Raw genomic sequence first — 18,135 nt, forward strand, 5'->3', positions numbered from 1 at the left:
CAATAGAATTAGAAATGAAAAAGGAGAATTAACAACTGACACTCCAGAAAGACAAAGGATCATAAAAGATTACTACAAGCAACTATATGCCAATAAAATGGACAACCTGGAAGAAATGGACAAATTCTTAGAAAAGCACAACCTTCTGAGACTGAACCAGGAAGAAATAGAAAATAAAAACAGACCAATCACAAGCACTGAAATTGAAACTGTGATTAAAAATCTTCCAACAAACAAAAGCCCAGGACCAGATGGCTTCACAGGTGAATTCTATCAAACATTTAGAGAAGAGCTAACACCTATCCTCAAACTCTTCCAAAATATAGCAGAGGGAGGAACACTCCCAAGCTCATTCTACAATGCCACCATTACCCTGATACCAAAACCAAAGATGTCACAAAAAACAAAAACTACAGGCCAACATCACTGATGAGCATAGATGCAAAAATCCTCAACAAAATACTAGCAGACAGAATCCAACAGCACATGAAAAGGATCATAAACCATGATCAAGTGGTGTTTATCCCAGGAATGCAAGGATTCTTCAATATACGAAAATCAATCAATGTGATACACCATATTAACAAATTGGATAAAAACCATATGATCACCTCAATAGATGCAGAAAAAGCTTTCAACAAAATTCAACACCCAGTTATGATAAAAACCCTCCAGAAAGTAGGCATAGAGGGAACTTACCTCATCATAATAAAGGTCATGTATGACAAACCCAGAGCCAACATCATTCTCAATGGTGAAAAACTGAAACCATTTCCTCTAAGATCAGGAACAAGACAAGGTTGCCCATTCTCACCACTATTATTCAACACAGTTTTGGACGTTTTAGCCACAGCAATCAGAGAAGGAAAAGAAATACAAATCGGAAAAGAAGAAGTAAAACTGTCACTGTTTGCAGATGACATGATACTATATATAAAGAATCCTAAAGATGCTACCAGAAAACTACTAGAGCTCATCAATGAATTTGGTAAAGTAGCAGGATACAAAATTAACACACAGAAATCTCTTGTATTCCTATACACTAATGATGAAAAATCTGAAAGAGAAATTAAGGAAACACTCCCATTTACCACTGCAACAAAAAGGATAAAATACCTAGGAATAAACCTACCTAAGGAGACAAAAGACCTGTATGCAGAATATTGTAAGACACTAATGAAATAAATTAAAGATGATACAAATAGATGGAGAGATATACCATGTCCTTGGATTGGAAGAATCAACGTTGGGAAAATGACTCTACTACCCAAAGCAATCTACATATTCAATACAATCCCGATCAAAGTAGCAATGGCATTTTTCACAGAAGTAGAACAAAAAATTTCACAATTTGTTTGGAAACACAAAAGACTCCGAATAGCCAAAGCAATTTTGAGAAAGAAAAACGGAGCTGGAGGAATCAGGCTCCCTGACTTCAGACTATACTACAAAGCTACAGTAATCAAGACAGTATGGTACTGGCACAAAAACAGATATATAGATCAATGGAAGAGGATAGAAAACCCAGAGATAAACCCACGAACATATGGTCACCCTATCTTTGATAAAGAGGTAAGAATATACAGTGCAGAAAAGACAGCCTCTTAAATAAGTGGTGGTGAGAAAACTGGACAGCTACATGTAAAAGAGTGAAATTAGAACACTCCCTAATACCATACACAAAAGTAAACTCAAAATGGATTAAAGACCTAAATGTAAGGCCAGACACTGTAAAACTCTTACAGGAAAACACAGGAAGAACACTCTAAGACATAAATCACAGCAAGATCTTTTTTGACCCACTTCAGTGAGAGGCTCACGTACCGCAATAAAAAAAAAAAAAAGAGAGTCACGTACCACAATGTTCATTGCAGCACTATTTACAATAGCTAGGACATGGAGGCAGCCTAAGTGTCCGTCAACAGATGAATGGATAAAGAAGATGTGGCACATATACGCAATGGAATATTATTCAGCCCCAAAAAGAAATGAAATTTAGTTATGTGTAATGAGATGGATGGACCTAGAGTCTGTTCTATAGAGTGAAGTAAGTCAGAAAGAGAAAAACAAATACCATATGCTAACACATATATATGGAATCTAAAAAAAAAAAAATAGAAGGTTCTGAAGAACCTAGGGGCAGGCAGGAATAAAGATGCAGACGTAGAGAATGGACTTGAGGACATGGGAGGGGGAAGGGTAAGCTAGGAGGAAGTGAGAGAGTGGCATTTACACATCTGCTAAAACAGATAGCTAGTGGGAAGCAGCCTCATAGCACAGGGAGATCAGCTCAGTGCTTTATGGGAGGGTGGGAGGGAGACGCAAGAGGGAGGGGATATGGGGCTATATGTATATGTATAGCTGATTCACTTTGCTATACAGCAGAAACTACACAACATTGTAAAGCAATTATACTCCAATAAAGATGTAAAAAAATAAAAAACTGTCCACAAAGTGGGTATGGAGCAAACATACCTTAACATAATAAAGGCCATATATGACAAACCTAGAGACATCATTCTCAATGGTAAAAAGCTGAAACCATTTCCTCTAAGATCAGGACAATACAAGGATGCCCACTCTTGCCACTTTTATACAGCATAGTATGGAAATTCCTAGCCATAGCAACCAGACAAGAAAAAGAAATAAAATGAAGCCACACTGGAAAGGAAGAAGTAAAACCGTTAAGTGTTTGCAGATGGCATGATACTATCTATTGAAGATCCTAAAGATGCCAGCAAAAAACTATTAGAATACATGAATTCAGTAAAGTTTGATAATATAAATTTAACATACAGAAATCTGTTGCATTTGTACACATTAACAATGAACTATCAGAAAGAGAAATTTAAAAAACAATCACATTTACAGGAGTTCCCTGGGGGCCTAGTGGTTAGGATTCCGGACTTTCACTCCTGTGACCCTGGTCAATCCCTGGCCAGGGAGCTAAGATCCCATAAGCCATGTGGCCAAATAAATAAATAAATAAACAAAACAATCACATTTACAATTGCATAGAATAAAAAATGAGCAAGTAGTTACTTGTGGCCTTTCTATCCCTTAGTTATACATGCTTCTAATAAACAGGGCATGTGGTTTCACTGATAAGGGCTTTTTAAAGGCCCTATAGTATAATCTAGACAACTCTAGAAAGCAACTCATACCTCATCTGCATGATCAGGCAAAGTTGTTTTACAGTTAAAGTTTCCGAGTTTCAACTTTAAGAAAACAATATCAGAAGAAAGCACTTCAAATCTGACCTGTTTAGTTTAAAAATTAGTGGGAAATGGGGTCCCCTAAAGTAGAAAATAAAACAAAATAAAACCAAAAAATTCAAAATAGAAGAAGGCAACCTATAAAACAAAAGAGTGAAGAAAACAGGAAAAGTAGGCAATAGCAGTCCAAAATAAAGAGGGGGAAAAAAGCATGTTTCAGATTGGTCTGCCATGAATATTCCAACCTTTCATTAATCACTCCTACCCCACCTCAATTCTTCACAGTCTGGGTAGATGACCTTGCTACCTTCACCAAGGAAAAAAAGGGTTACTTTAACTATCTGTGTCTCTAAGAATTTTCCAAATGCTTAGTTATTCTTTACTCCTGCCCTTTAGGGTCAAAAGATAAAATATCCCCTATTACCTAAGATTTAATTTTTTCACCTGTTCCAACCTTCATCCCACCACAAAAAAAAAAAACTGCTTCATCATCAATCCTCTCTCTTAGTTGTATTATCAATCTCTCACTCTTTACTGGCTTCTTTCTTCAACGTATAAATATGTTCAAAATCCTTCCGTCTTAAGAATACAAAAGCTCTGCCTCCACCCTGCAACCTCTCAAACTCACTCCCCAGAATGAGCTTTCCAAAACACAAACCCAATTATTTTGGGTTTCTTGCTGAAAATTCCTAAAGAGTTCCCTTCAGGAGATTTTTCTAAATATCAAGATTTTACTTCTGATCAACAAATGTTCCTTGTTGTGCCAAACTCTGTCAGGCACTTATCCAAACTAACTGTAACGTCATTTTCCCATTTATCCCCAGGTAACTGTGGCTTATTCTCCAGTATTCAGCACAAACAACATTGCTTCGTATTTCCTGACCAGCCTCTCAGACTGAAACACCAACCTTTTGCCAGTGTTTTCTCTTTATCTGCCCATGACTTCTTATGCATACTATGGTGTAATCTTTGTTTGTTCTTGTCTGTCACCCTCTCTATACTATGAGTAAACAGAAAGTGAAGACTGATTTGTTCAACTCTGTCTCAGTACCTTTCACAGTATTCAATAAATGTCTGCTAAATGAATGATAGATCAGCAGCAAAGATAATGAGAAGTGGATGCAGCAAACCAAGTTTGAAGCAACAGACTTGAAGTAAAGATTTATTTGAACATGTGTAAAAGTGATTACCATTTGAAATATCATTCTACAATACCTAAAGCAATTGTTTTATGGGGCTTGAAAGGGAGCCAACAGAATAGACAGCCTGTCTCCTGCTGGCCCCTGCTTATGTGAAGATGTGGATCATCTCCCTGTCAGCCTAAGGATGAAGCAGACACAAAGAAAAAGCAGTGCTAAGGATGCTGCAGAGAGATGGAGTCAGAGCTTGGATTTACTGCTCTATCGCGGAACTTTTCCTGCTGGATCAATCAAATTATCTTTATTGTTTAAATCCTAACATTTTCAATTCCAACTAAGTTGTAAAATGACCACAAGTTCCTCCCATAACTATATGCATGCCCCTTTGCGATGTGACTTAATCTTTCTTTCCTAGAAAAGGTGCAGTCTATTTCTCTAACCCTTAATCTGGGCTTGGATATATGGGACATTTGGCTAATGGGACATTGGCAAAAGTGACAAAGCAGAGCCTTTAAAAGGGCTTGTGCATTAGGGCTTTCCCACTTCAGAGGTTTTAAAAGCACTTGTGCATTAGGGCTTTCCCGTTCTTGCCACCAGGAACACTAACTATGAAGTAAAGAAGCCTGTGCTAGCCTCTTGGAGAATGACATACCACATGGAGAGGGGCTCAGCTTTCCCTGGCAAGGCTCTAAACATGTGAGTGAGGCCATCCTAGAACTTCCAGCCACAATCAAGCCAACCTCAGACCACAGGAACAGCCTGACCAACATATAGAATCGTGAGAAAACAAATGTTTTAAGCTACTAAATTCTGGATAGTTTTTATACAGTGTTATTGACTAGATGTTTGTGTTCCCCCAGATATGTTGAAGCTTTAACTCCCATTTGGAAATGGGCTGCTGAGGAGTAATTAAGGTTAAATGAGGTCATAAGGGTGGGGCCCTGATACAATAGGATTAGTTTCTTAATAAGAAGAGACACGAGAGATTTTTTTCTCTCTCTCAGCTATCTGCAAGCCAGAAACCAACCCCAATGGACCTTGATCTGAGACTTCTAGGCTCTAGACCTGTGAGAAAATAAATGTGTGTTGTTCAAGTCAACCACTTTTTGGTATTTTGTTATGGTAGCCCAAGCAGACTTATACTATACAGCATAGCAAACTGACACAGTGAGTCTTAGCACTAGCCCTGCTAATTATTTTTAAAAGGTTACTATTAGGGCTTCCCTGGTGGCGCAGTGGTTAAGAATCCGCCCGCCAATGTAGGGGACACGGGTTCGAGCCCTGGTCCAGAAAGATCCCACATGCCGCAGAGCAACTAAGCCCATGAGCCACAACTACTGAGCCTGTGCTCTAGAGCCCATGAGCCACAACTACTGAGCCCATGCACCTGGAGCCTGTGCTCCGCAACAAGAGAAGCCACCACAGTGAGAAGCCTGCACACTGCAACAAAGGGTAGCCCCCACTCGCTGCAACTAGGGAGAAGCCCGCGCACAGCAATGAAGACCCAACACAGCCAAAAATAAATAAATTAATTAATTAATTTTTAAAAGAAAAGGTTACTACTAAAAAACTCCCATTATTTTGTGGTATATGTAATTGAAGTTTTAAGCTAATTTATGGTTTAAGCTAATAAGGAGTTGCCTTTTGTCATCATATCTCTTCATTTGCTCTTAATGGAACATCAAAGTTCTTTTTTGCTCTTTTCTGAATGGTGTCTAATATTGGACAGAGTAAAAATAGCTACATCTATCTACCAGAATAGAACTGTACTATGGTTACAGGGTACTCAAACAATATATTCACATTAATTCATTCAACTGTTTGAGCACCTACTATTTACTTGGCAACTGCTATGATAAGGATGAAAGAAAATGTAGTGTCAACTCTCAACACTGCTCAGGGAAAGAGACAGACAAAATGAATAGTTGGTAGTATACGGTATAGACTTTCATAGGTTCTATCACTTCAATGTGATCTATAGCTTCATTCTTTATACACTAATGCCCCTAAAGCACCTTTCCAATACTACCAAAGTCAGGCTTTCATATGTCAGTAGACGAATAACTTCAAGGTATAGCATTGTGGTACTGCCTGCCAATCAATTGTTCAGCTTTGTTATGTTTACCAATGCAGCAGTGTGTGTGCCATTGTTTAACTATTTTATTAGTTCAGTAAATACTTATTTGTTGCCACAAATTTTATAGTATTTTGCTTTTATTTTTTAAAATTCAGGAAAATTGTAAGATCCAAAGTTTGACAGTATTGATAACATGATCAAGAAAAGGTGGAACTCATCAAGTATACAGAAAGCAGGAATCTTTGGACGGATGACCACGTGTTCAATTATTAAGTAAAAAAAAAAGTATATTGGGGCTTCCCTGGTGGCGCAGTGGTTGAGAATCCTCCTGCCAATGCAAGGGACACAGGTTCGTGTCCCGGTCTGGGAAGATCCCACATGCCGCGGAGCGGCTGGGCTCGTGAGCCATGGCCGCTGAGCCCGTGCGTCCGGAGCCTGTGCTCCACAACGGGAGAGGCCACAACAATGAAAGGCCTTCGTACCGCAAAAAACAAAAAAAAAACAAAAAACAAACAAACAAACAAAAAAGTATATTAACCATTGGTGACATTTAAATGTCAAGTAAAAATGATAAAAGAAGCAGAGAAATCTTTGGAATTATGAACTGTTGATTATAAAACCAATACTAGTGATCCAAATGCAAAAGAACAGTCATGAGTCCATAGGACTCTTGATGAGATAATGCTTATTATAGATTCCTTAATCATTTCAAAATGTCAAAAATGAGAATTTGAGATGGGAAATTATTTGTAAAAATTAGTCAGAATAGGTAAACCTATAGAGGTAGAAAGTAGATTGTTGGTTGTCTAGGGCTAGGGGTTCAGAGGAATGGGGAGTGACTGCTAATGGGTGCAGGGTTTCTTTTTGGGGTGATGAAAATGTTCTAAAATTGATTGTGGTGATGGTTTTACAACTCTAAATATACTAAAAACCATTGAATTGTAAGCCTGTAATGGGTGAACTGTATGGTATGTGAATTATATCTCAAAAAATATATTGCTGATTAAAGATTTAACTTGAAAGGCTCAACAGTTAAAAAATATTAATTGGTCAATATTTAGTGTTAAATCTATGCTTTTCTTGTTTTAAATAATCATGTCCAATAATTCCAAGATTAAAAAAGAAGTAAAACACTTACAGCATAAAACCTTATAACTGTTTTATTCCCTTGGAAATAGAGCATTTTCCCTCAAACAAGTAAACCTATTGTTCAACCTTATACTCTCAACTTTCATACAGATTTTCAGAAATACACATCAATAGTAGATAGCCTACATAACACAGCAAGGCCTGTAACCAAAGTATGAACAAAATGGTGAGGAAATACAGTGGTTGCAACAAATTATCATTGCAATTACTATATCTTTAATTAAAGGACTTTCCAATGAATCTTCAACTTACCTTCATCATGACATTTAGTGTATATTTTTGATCTTCCCGCCTTGCCGAAGCTTTTGCTTCCATAGCTTCTTTTGCGCTTTCTTGTGCTTGTAAGATAGATTTCTCCCTTATTCTTTGCATCATCTCTTTGTCAACTAAAACATAAGGAATATCAATAAATTAGGATCATGATGAATTTGTTTTACTTAGGAGAAACTGCTTACATACTGATCTGGGATAAGATGTTTTGGGACCCAACCTCACATGGAGAAGTGAAAACATATCCCAATATTAAACTGGTCAAGAAGCTAATACTAAAAGGTAAGCAAGTAACTGTAATAGTAATGCATTAGTAAAGAATGCATGCCTTGGGACTTCCCTGGTGGCGCAGTGGTTAATCCGCCTGCCAATGCAGGGGACATGTGTGTGAGCCCTGGTCTGGGAAGATCCCACATGCCGGGGAGCAACTAAGCCCGTGCACCACAACTACTGAGCCTGTGCTCTAGAGCCTAAGAGCCAGAACTACTGAGCCCATGTGCCACAACTACTGAAGCCCGCACCTAGAGCCCGTGCTCCAAGAGCAACAAGAGAAGCCACCACAATGAGAAGCCTGTGCACAACAACAAAGAGCAGCCCCCGCTCCCCACAACTAGAGAAAGCCCACGTACAGTGATGAAGACCCAATGCAGCCAAAAATAAATACACAAATAAAATTTAGAAAAAGAATGCATGCCTTTGTGCACTGAGAGAGATAGACAAACAGAGCGAGAGAGAGAGAGAGAGAGAGAGAGAGAGAGAGACAGAGAGGGAGGATATGAATAAGAGAGAAGAGGAACAATGGAGAGGGGAAATAACAGAGGGAATGAGGATGGAGAGAGGGGAGGGAGAGGAGGAGAGGGTTACAAGAGGGAGAGAGAGGACTGTGGAATGAGGGGGAGAGGGAAAGGGAGCCGGAGGGGACAAGATGGGAGGAAAGAGAACACATTTATTCTCCTTTCTCTCTGTTGAGAAACTAGAGCTATTTGCTCATAAACCTGATCACAATAAATCATCTCTGGGGGGTCTCCTAGAAGAGAAGATGGGTTGAGACCATCTGATGTAATCAATCACCTTCAAAAATACAAATGGTGATTTATAGTGATACATATGAAGAGTACAGAGCCAGCCTTAGTAAAAATTGCAAAGTAACATGACATGTTACATACAGACTTTACCATTCACAATTATTTTTTATTCAGTCACTCAGTATTTTAGGAACTGCAGGCTGTGATCCATTAGGGGGTAAATTATCTTAGGGGAAGAAGGATAAGGAAGGGATCTAGACTTTGAAGAAGAAAAAAACAGGAGGGGAGAGGAAACTTGGTAGGAGAGTGTGAAGTAGGGGAGTGATAAGAAGGGCAGGAGTGTGATACCAAAACCAGACAAAGATGTCACAAAAAAAGAAAACTACAGGCCAATATCACTAATGAACATAGATGTAAAAATCCTCAACAAAATACTAGCAAAGAGAATCCAACAGCACATTAAAAGGATCATACACCATGATCAAGTGGGGTTTATTCCAGGAATGCAAGGATTCTTCAAAATACACAAATCAATCAATGTGATACCCCATATTAACAAACTGAAGGAGAAAAACCATATGATCATCTCAATAGATGCAGAGAAAGCTTTCAACAAAATTCAACACCCATTTATGATAAAAACCCTGCAGAAAGTAGGCATAGAGGGAACTTTCCTCAACATAATAAAGGCCATCTATAACAAACCCACAGCCAACAACATCCTCAATAGTGAAAAACTGAAAGCATTTCCACTAAGATAAGGAACAAGACAAGGTTACCCACTCTCACCACTCTTATTCAACATAGTTTTGGAAGTTTTAGCCACAGCAATCAGAGAAGAAAAAGAAATAAAAGGAATCCAAACTGGAAAAGAAGAAGTAGTGCTGTCACTGTTTGCAGATGACATGATACTATAAATAGAGAATCCTAAAGATGCTACCAGAAAACTACTAGAGCTAATCAATGAATTTGGTAAAGCAGCAGGATACAAAATTAATGCACAGAAATCTATGGCATTCCTATACACTAATGATGAAAAATCTGAAAGTGAAATCAAGAAAACACTCCCATTTACCATTGCAACAAAAAGAATAAAATATCTAGGAATAAACCTACCTAAGGAGACAAAAGACCTGCATGCAGAAAATTATAAGACACTGATGAAAGAAATTAAAGATGATACAAATAGATGGAGAGATATACCATGTTCTTGGATTGGAAGAATCAACATTGGGAAAATGACTCTACTACCCAAAGCAATCTACAGATTTAATGCAATCCCTATCAAACTACCACTGGCATTTTTCACAGAACTAGAACAAAAAATTTCACAATTTGTATGGAAACACAAAAGATGCCTAATAGCCAAAGCAATCTTGAGAACGAAAAATGGAGCTGGAGGAATCAGGTTCCCTGACTTCAGACTATACTACAAAGCTACAGTAATCAAGACAGTATGGTACTGGCAAAAAAAACAGAAATATAGATCAGTGGAACAGGATAGAAAGCCCAGAGATAAACCCACGCACATATGGTCACCTTATCTTTGATAAAGGAGGCAAGAATATACAGTGGAGAAAAGGCAGCCTCTTCAATAAGTGGTGCTGGGAAAACTGGACAGGTACATGTAAAAGTATGAAATTAGAACACTCCCTAACACCATACACAAAAATAAGCTCAAAACGGATTAAAGACCTAAATGTAAGGCCAGACACTATCAAACTCTTAGAGGAAAACATAGGCAGAACACTCTATGACATAAATCACAGCAAGATCCTTTTTGACCCACCTCCTAGAGAAATGGAAATAAAAACAAAAATAAACAAATGGGAACTAATGAAACTTCAAAGCTTTTGCACAGCAAAGGAATACAATAAACAAGACCAAAAGACAACCCTCAGAATGGGAGAAAATATTTGCAAATGAAGCAACTGACAAAGGATTAATCTCCAAAATTTACAAGCAGGTCATGCAGCTCAATATCAAAAAAATAAATAACCCAATCCAAAAATGTGCAGGAGACGTAAATAGACATTTCTCCAAAGAAGACATACAGATTGCCAACGAACACATGAAAGAATGCTCAACATCATTAATCATTAGAGAAATGCAAATCAAAACTACAATGAGGTAGCCCCTCACACTGGTCAGAATGGCCATCATCAAAAACTCTATAAACAATAAACGCTGGAGAGGGTGTGGAGAAAAGGGAACACTCTTGCACTGTTGGTGGGAATGCAAATTGATACAGCCACTATGGAGGTTCCTTAAAAAACTACAAATAGAACTACCATATGACCCAGCAATCCCACTACTGGGCATATACCCTGAGAAAACCTTAATTCAAAAAGAGACATGTACCAATTTGTTATGAGGTGGATAGACCTAGAGTCTGTCACACAGAATGAAGTAAGTCAGAAAGAGAAAGATAAATACTGTATGCTAACACATATATATGGAATTTAAGAAAAAAAATGTCTTGAAGAACCTAGGGGTAAGACAGGAATAAAGACACAGACCTACTGGAGCACGGACTTGAGGATATGGGGAGGGGGAAGGGTGAGCTGTGACAAAGCGAGAGAGAGGTATGGACATATATACACTAACAAACGTAAGATAGATAGCTAGTGGGAAGCAGCCGCATAGCACAGGGATATCAGCTCGGTGCTTTGTGACCGCCTGGAGGGGTGGGATAGGGAGGGTTGGAGGGAGGGAGATGCAAGAGGGAAGAGATATGGGAACATATGTATATGTATAACTGATTCACTTTGTTATAAAGCAGAAACTAACACACCATTGTAAAGCAATTATACCTCAATAAAGATGTTAAAAAAAAAAAGAGACATGTAGCAAAATGTTCACTGCAGCTCTATTTACAGTACCCAGGACATGGAAGCAACCTAAGTGTTCATCAACAGATGAATGGATAAAGAAGATGTGGCACATATATACAATGGAATATTACTCAGCCATAAAAAGAAACGAAATTGAGTTATTTGTAGTGAGGTGGATGGACCCAGACTCTGTCATACAGAGTGAAGCAAGTCAGAAAGAGAAAAACAAATACCGTATGCTAACACATATATATGGAATTTAAGGAAAAAAAAAAAGGTCATGAAGAACCTAGGGGCAAGATGGGAATAAAGACACAAACCTACTAGATATGGGGAGGGGGAAGGGTAAGCTGTGACAAAGTGAGATAGTGGCATGGACATATATACACTACCAAACGTAAAATAGATAGCTAGTGGGAAGCAGCCGCATAGCACGGGGAGATCAGCTCAGTGCTTTGTGACCACCTAGAGGGGTGGGATAGAGAGGGTGGGAGGGAGGGAGACGCAAGAGGGAAGAGATATGGGAACATGTGTATGTGTATAGCTGATTCACTTTGTTATACAGTAGAAACTAACACACCATTGTAAAGCAATTATACTCCAATAAAGATGTTAAAATATATATATATATATTCACTGTTTCTGATTAAAAAAAAAGAATGGCAGGAGTGGAGGGATAACTAGTAAAGTTTTATACACAGCTTCATAGCGTTTTAAAATATATGAAAAAATACACAAAGAAAACTAGTTACATTAAAACACAAAATATTAAAAAATAAATTTGTGATATACAAGTATGTGCTTCTTTGTTAATGCATTAAATAATACATAGCAAAATGTCTAATAAATACTATAATTTCAAAGTAGTGTATATAAAAGATAGAGGTACCTGTGATATGAACATATTTGTGATTTTTATTGACACTACTGTTGTTTGTCATCTACATTCATAGTTGAAGGGAATATTAATTTCAGTTAAAAGTAAGTAAAGAGTATGGAATTTTTACCCATCCAAGATCTTGGCTGGGAATTAGGACTGAAATTACTTCAGAAGTCTCTCCCCAAACCACCTGTTTAGTAACAGAGTGGCAGACAGTTGGACCAGTTTCAGGGGCAGAAGTAATTAAAAGAAAATCAAGTTTCCAAGTGAAATGCTCCATATCTAAAAGAAACGAAAAATGGATCAAGAAGGAACTTCAGAAAAAAATGGAGCAAGTATGTTTTGAATAATCAGGGAGGCAGGCTTGGAGCATAGACTGGAGCTCCACAATACTGCATGTGAAAAACAGATTGTTAAACAATTTCACTGAATTGCATCTGAAACTGAGTTTGACTTCTAAAAGTATCTCAAACCTGGTTTCTGAAGTAAAATCGATGTTCATTACTTGTTATATAAGTCAGTTTTAAGACTGTTTTGATTAGTCTAACTGGCAAATTACGGTCAAACCCAACCTGCTCCCTGATTTCTTTCAGCACATAAGCTAAGAATAATTTTTACAGTTTTAAATAGTTGAAAAAAATCAAAAGAATAGTAATACTTTATGACATACACAAATTAGAATAAATTGAAATTTCAGCATCAATAAATACATATTGTCTATGGCTTCTTTTGTTCTGCAATAACAGAGTTGAGTAATTGTGACACAGACTACATAACCCACAAAATCCAAAATATTATCTGGTCCTTTACAGAAAAAGTTTGCCAACCCTTAGTTTAAATGGTCAAAATTTGGAATAGTTGACCATATAACCATGAAAGAGAAGACTCAAGCACCTGTGCAATGAAAGCAGCTATCTAAATTAGAGAGGAAGGTTATGATTAGAAAATTCCCTTCCCACTCCTGAATAAAGTGGCCAACCAGTTTAAGAAGGGAATTTGACATAGAAGAAAGTGTTTCATGTCAGAAGTAACAGGTTTATGGATATGACTCTTCTTTATAGCCTAAAAAGTTGGTGGACAAAACGTTACCTGGGGAAATCAAGACACACACACACACACACACACACACACACACACACACACACTCTCTCTCTCTCTCTCTCTCTCTCTCTCTCTCTCTCTCTCTCTTAAGTCAGTGGTTCTCAAACCTGGCCAGGCATCATAATCACCTGGGGAGTTCTCAACCCCCAATCTGTTTATTTTAAAAGAAGCCATTATAATAGATGATGGTTCTGGTCCCATCTAACTTCAAAATTAAGATTATCAACAACAGCTGAAATAAATCAAAGTATTTACATTTAATCTTAGGTACAAAGTCAGAACACCCTGGGTGTGTTTCATGACATATTCCCAGGCCCTATCTCAGACTTGAATCAAAAAGGAAGGCAGGGGTAGGAGAGCAGGTATCTGGTTTTTAAAAACTCCTCAGTTATTCTGGGGCTCAATAAAGAACTAAAGTAAGCTGGCTATGGTAACCTACCTTAACCAGTATTTTCTGAGCTGAATACCACATTTTAGAGAAAAATTCCACCTGGTCCTAGGGATTAAAAAATTAAATTCCACAGCAAGATACCAAGAAAACATTAACATAAAGAATGGCTGCCATTTCCCCATTTCTCAATAGTCCTAACTCAAGACTTAATGCCAAAGACCTAAGAGAAATTTCAGGCAGTAGATAGAAAACACAAGAAAACATGACAACTAGATCAGGGAGGAAGATAACAGAGCTAAAGCAGTATAGGGCAATTACTGACCCACAAACCTGATCTTGGCAGAAGAATACTGATTAAGAGTACAGAGAATGGGGGATCTCAACTTGGACTGTACATTATAATTCCCAAAAAGCGTTTTAAAAACTACCAGTACCTAGGTCTCAGTCTCACTCCCAGAAACTGATTTGATTGGTCTAGGGTGAGATTCAGACATCTGTATTCTGTAAAAGTTCCGTAGCTGAAACACTGCTCTAGAGTCAAACTGCTAAGACTCCACTTTTTTTTTTTTTTGTGGTATGCTGGCCTCTCACTGTTGTGGGCTCTCCTGTTGCGGAGCACAGGCTCTGGACGCGCAGGCTCAGCGGCCATGGCTCACGGGCCTAGCCACTCCGCAGCATGTGGGATCTTCCTGGACCAGGGCACAAACCCGTGTCCCCTGCATCAGCAGGCGGACTCTCAACCACTGCGCCACCAGAGAAGCCCTAAGACTCCACTTCTTGTCTGTCACTTACTAGTTGTGTGACCTTTGGCAATTACTCAACCCTTCTGTGTCTCAGTAGCCTCACCTTAAAAAAAAGGGGGGGTACCTAAGTGATAGATTGTTGTGAGGATTAACAGATGAACTCATGCCTAATACAAAATGAGTGCTAAATAAAGGCCATATTGGGAGGCCTTATCCCCTGAAGATAGGAACTCACATCCTTTAAAAGCTAGTATTAACGGACTCTAATTTTTGAGTAATTCGATTACTCAGGAATTAGGTGATTTATTTTAAGAGGCAGCTGAAGCACTAACTCTTTTAAATCATGCTATGTGTCTATTTCGTTTTCCTAGAATAGCAACATAAATTTCAAAAGAGAAAATTTTAAATGGTATAAAGTATAAAAAGCACAACCAGCTGAACGTCTTTTAGTAAAGAACTTACCACTTGACAGAGAAAGGGTCTCCCACATGGCCGCTTCTTTTTTGTGTAAAGTGAAAACAATAGTGTCATTTCCAATCTTGGCTTTGCTGCTCTCATCGTCTATGGGAGCATAGAGAAACACCTCAAATAAAAATGGAGGACAGTTCACCTATTCAAAAGGGGGAAAACGGAAGTCCATTTAGTTACACAAATGAAAGACACACCCGTTAAGAAATAAGGGATAAGAAATAAGCTTAAATCATTTTCTTAAATTCCTTCTATAAATATATTCCAGGTCACGATAAAAGCACGGCATATGAGGAAATCCTGGATAAAATAATCTCTGACCTGGTGACATCTGTCTACAGACGAGGTGTCACCTGTGTGGGATTCGTATTTTGTTTTGTTTGTTTTGCTTTGTTTTATTTTTAATAGGACTAAAATTTTAGGATGCTTATCTGCAAGGACGCGCCTGTTGCAGGTCCACAGCCGCGCCCTTGCAGCCGCTTCGGACCACACCCCCGGCTTCCCCACCCTGCCGGCAGGCACGACTCGCTTTCCTACCTTCAGATAGTTTTCCGTGCAGAACACGTCCGCGTCCCTGACGGTGACGCCTCTGAGGGGCACAGAGATGAAGACCGCAGTCCTCGTCTGCTGCCAGCTGTAGTCGCTAACCTGCAGGGGCATCCCGGGAGGCGTCCGGAGAGGCTGGGGAGGACGCGCGCCCGCTCGGTTGCTAGGGAAGCCGGGGTTACCACAGGCCAGCCCTTCCGGGTCAGGCCGGGCCGCGGCACCACCCTCCCCCGTTCCCAGCGTGCCCCGGGCGCGCCACTGCGGTCGACCTGCGGACTCCCGTCGCCACTGCCTGGGCGCCGCTGGCGGGATCGTTACCGTTACCTGAGGTCTTATCTCTCACCCGCAGTCCAAGCGAATCTGCGAAGTAGCAGACCCACTTCCGCTTAAGCAAGAAAAGAGCTTCACGCTTGAAAATGTAGAAAAGGATGTGGGAAAGCGTAACCCGCGAGAAGCAGGTGCGACGTTCACGCGCCATTGCAGCCCTGGCCTTTTGTTTGTTCTGACGGGGCTGTAGAAGTTAGCACCATTTGGTGCTCCTGTTTTGGAAATTTCCAGCTCATACTGACCTTCTGGCCTAGGAGCTTGCCTGTACTAGTGTAGTCCTTAAAATCCTATCAGCCGTAAGCCCGTCACAAGCATGTAGGTAGGGTTCTTTCCTTGGTTTGAGAACTGGGGAGAAACGACCGTATGACTCACCTGGCGAATGCTTGGCTGCAACTCAACTGTAGGATAAGTTGAATTGACACGGATATGTTTTACAGTTGTTTAAGGAGATTTGTAACTTTAGCGCTGAGAGGAAACTTAAAGATCATGTAGTATTCCCACATGCAGTATTTAAGGAATCTGAGATCCATATACCCAACCCCATTGCCACATGGATTAGCGGCTGAACTGTGATTAAGATCCTGACCCCCTAACTCCCATTCCAATGTTCTTTCCTTGGGATGCTTTCTGGAGACACAGTTTATAAATTACTGGAATTTGATGTTTAAAAAAAAAAGGACATGAAAATTAAGCATCTACAAACTATTTGCCACCTAGGAATGGGGATTTTTAACATTTTACTTTTGGAAGTCATTAATACAAATTTAAAAGCTCCTGAAAAAGTCCTTGAGGAAAGCTAAGGAGCAGCAGACTTGGGAGGAAAAAAAATCATCTTTTACCCCCCAAACAGAGCACCCCTCACTATCTTACCTAATTTTGTCAGCTGTTCATCATCTCAAGGATCCGTAACTTTGAATACTGGGGCCATGTTAGACTTCTTTTCCCTTGTCCTCCTAATCGGAGAAACCTAACAATCCTATAGATTCTTTTTTATGTTGCTTTTGGCATTTTTCCCCCTTGTGTTCAATTCCTACTTTTACCATTTTGTTTCAAACTCTCCTGTGTCTTCAAAAGACAGAGTTTATGCATTCCTATTATATAAAATGTTAAAGTGTAGATTCTGCCACTGTATAAAAACACAAGTGATATAATATACGTATAGAAAATAAAAAGGATACTTTGTTCTGTTTGGGAGTTTCAGGAAAATTCGTTAGCAATCACTTTGTTAAGCACATACAAACCTCTGTAGTGAAATTGTTCCCCTGACTACCAGTCTTATGAAACTTTTTACACTCTGAGTGAGTTTTGTCTTTTTTTAAAAAAAAACTTGATCAGTTTTATTGCTGAATCATTACATCAGCTGATACCAATTTAAAACACCATTAATCTTTATACATTGTTTCAAGACAGGTACTTATCTAAAAAGTGTTTAACAAGCCTTGAAACTAATTCAGTCTTAAAAGTCTTAATCTGTGTTTCCTATTAGATTTAAAAAACAAAAAATCTTAATCTAACTCGAGTGTAGATGGAAATTTGATATATGGCAAAAGTGACTGTGCACATAAGTGGGGAAAAGCAAAGAAAGGAATGACTACTGAATACATTGGGTGCTAGGAGAAATGGTCACCATATGGGAAAAAATGGGATTGGCTCTCTACATGCATATGGTGTCACACACAAAAATGAATTTCAGATGAACTAAAGACATACAAGCTTAAAACATATATGTATTTTATATATACACATACACAAATACGTGTGTTTGTTTGTATGATCTTGGAGTAAGAAAGCATTTCTTAAGTATGACATCAAAAGCACTTACCTTAAAGGAAAAAGATTAAAAACAAACTAAAATTAAGAACTGGTGCTCACCAAAAGGCACAATAAAGAATGGCAAGATATATATTTTTTCAATGCCCTTCAGTCAAAGACCACAGGGGCACCTGTAGTTGAACAAGTTGAGTTTATTT

General features: G+C 38.8%; 1 protein-coding gene across 2 annotated transcripts in view; it reads right to left on the minus strand.

Moving 5' to 3' along the window:
- Nucleotides 1-16,630, minus strand: part of DNAAF4 (dynein axonemal assembly factor 4) — a 74,514-nt gene extending 57,884 nt beyond the window's left edge. Inside the window, exons 1-4 of one of the 2 annotated variants that reach the window (XM_060150338.1) lie at nucleotides 16,538-16,630; nucleotides 15,830-16,001; nucleotides 15,287-15,434; nucleotides 7,833-7,966 (exon numbers count right to left, since the gene is read on the minus strand). In XM_060150338.1, coding sequence (XP_060006321.1) covers nucleotides 7,833-7,966; nucleotides 15,287-15,434; nucleotides 15,830-15,952 — 405 coding nt within the window. In that variant the 5' untranslated portion in view covers nucleotides 15,953-16,001; nucleotides 16,538-16,630. Of the gene's footprint in view, nucleotides 1-7,832; nucleotides 7,967-15,286; nucleotides 15,435-15,829; nucleotides 16,284-16,537 lie in introns of those variants that run through there. The other variant, XM_060150346.1, reaches the window with a different exon arrangement.
- Between the last annotated feature and the right edge of the window lie 1,505 nt (nucleotides 16,631-18,135).

The sequence above is a fragment of the Lagenorhynchus albirostris genome, chromosome 1 (assembly GCF_949774975.1).
Source record: "Lagenorhynchus albirostris chromosome 1, mLagAlb1.1, whole genome shotgun sequence".
NCBI classification, from domain to species: Eukaryota; Metazoa; Chordata; class Mammalia; order Artiodactyla; family Delphinidae; genus Lagenorhynchus; species Lagenorhynchus albirostris.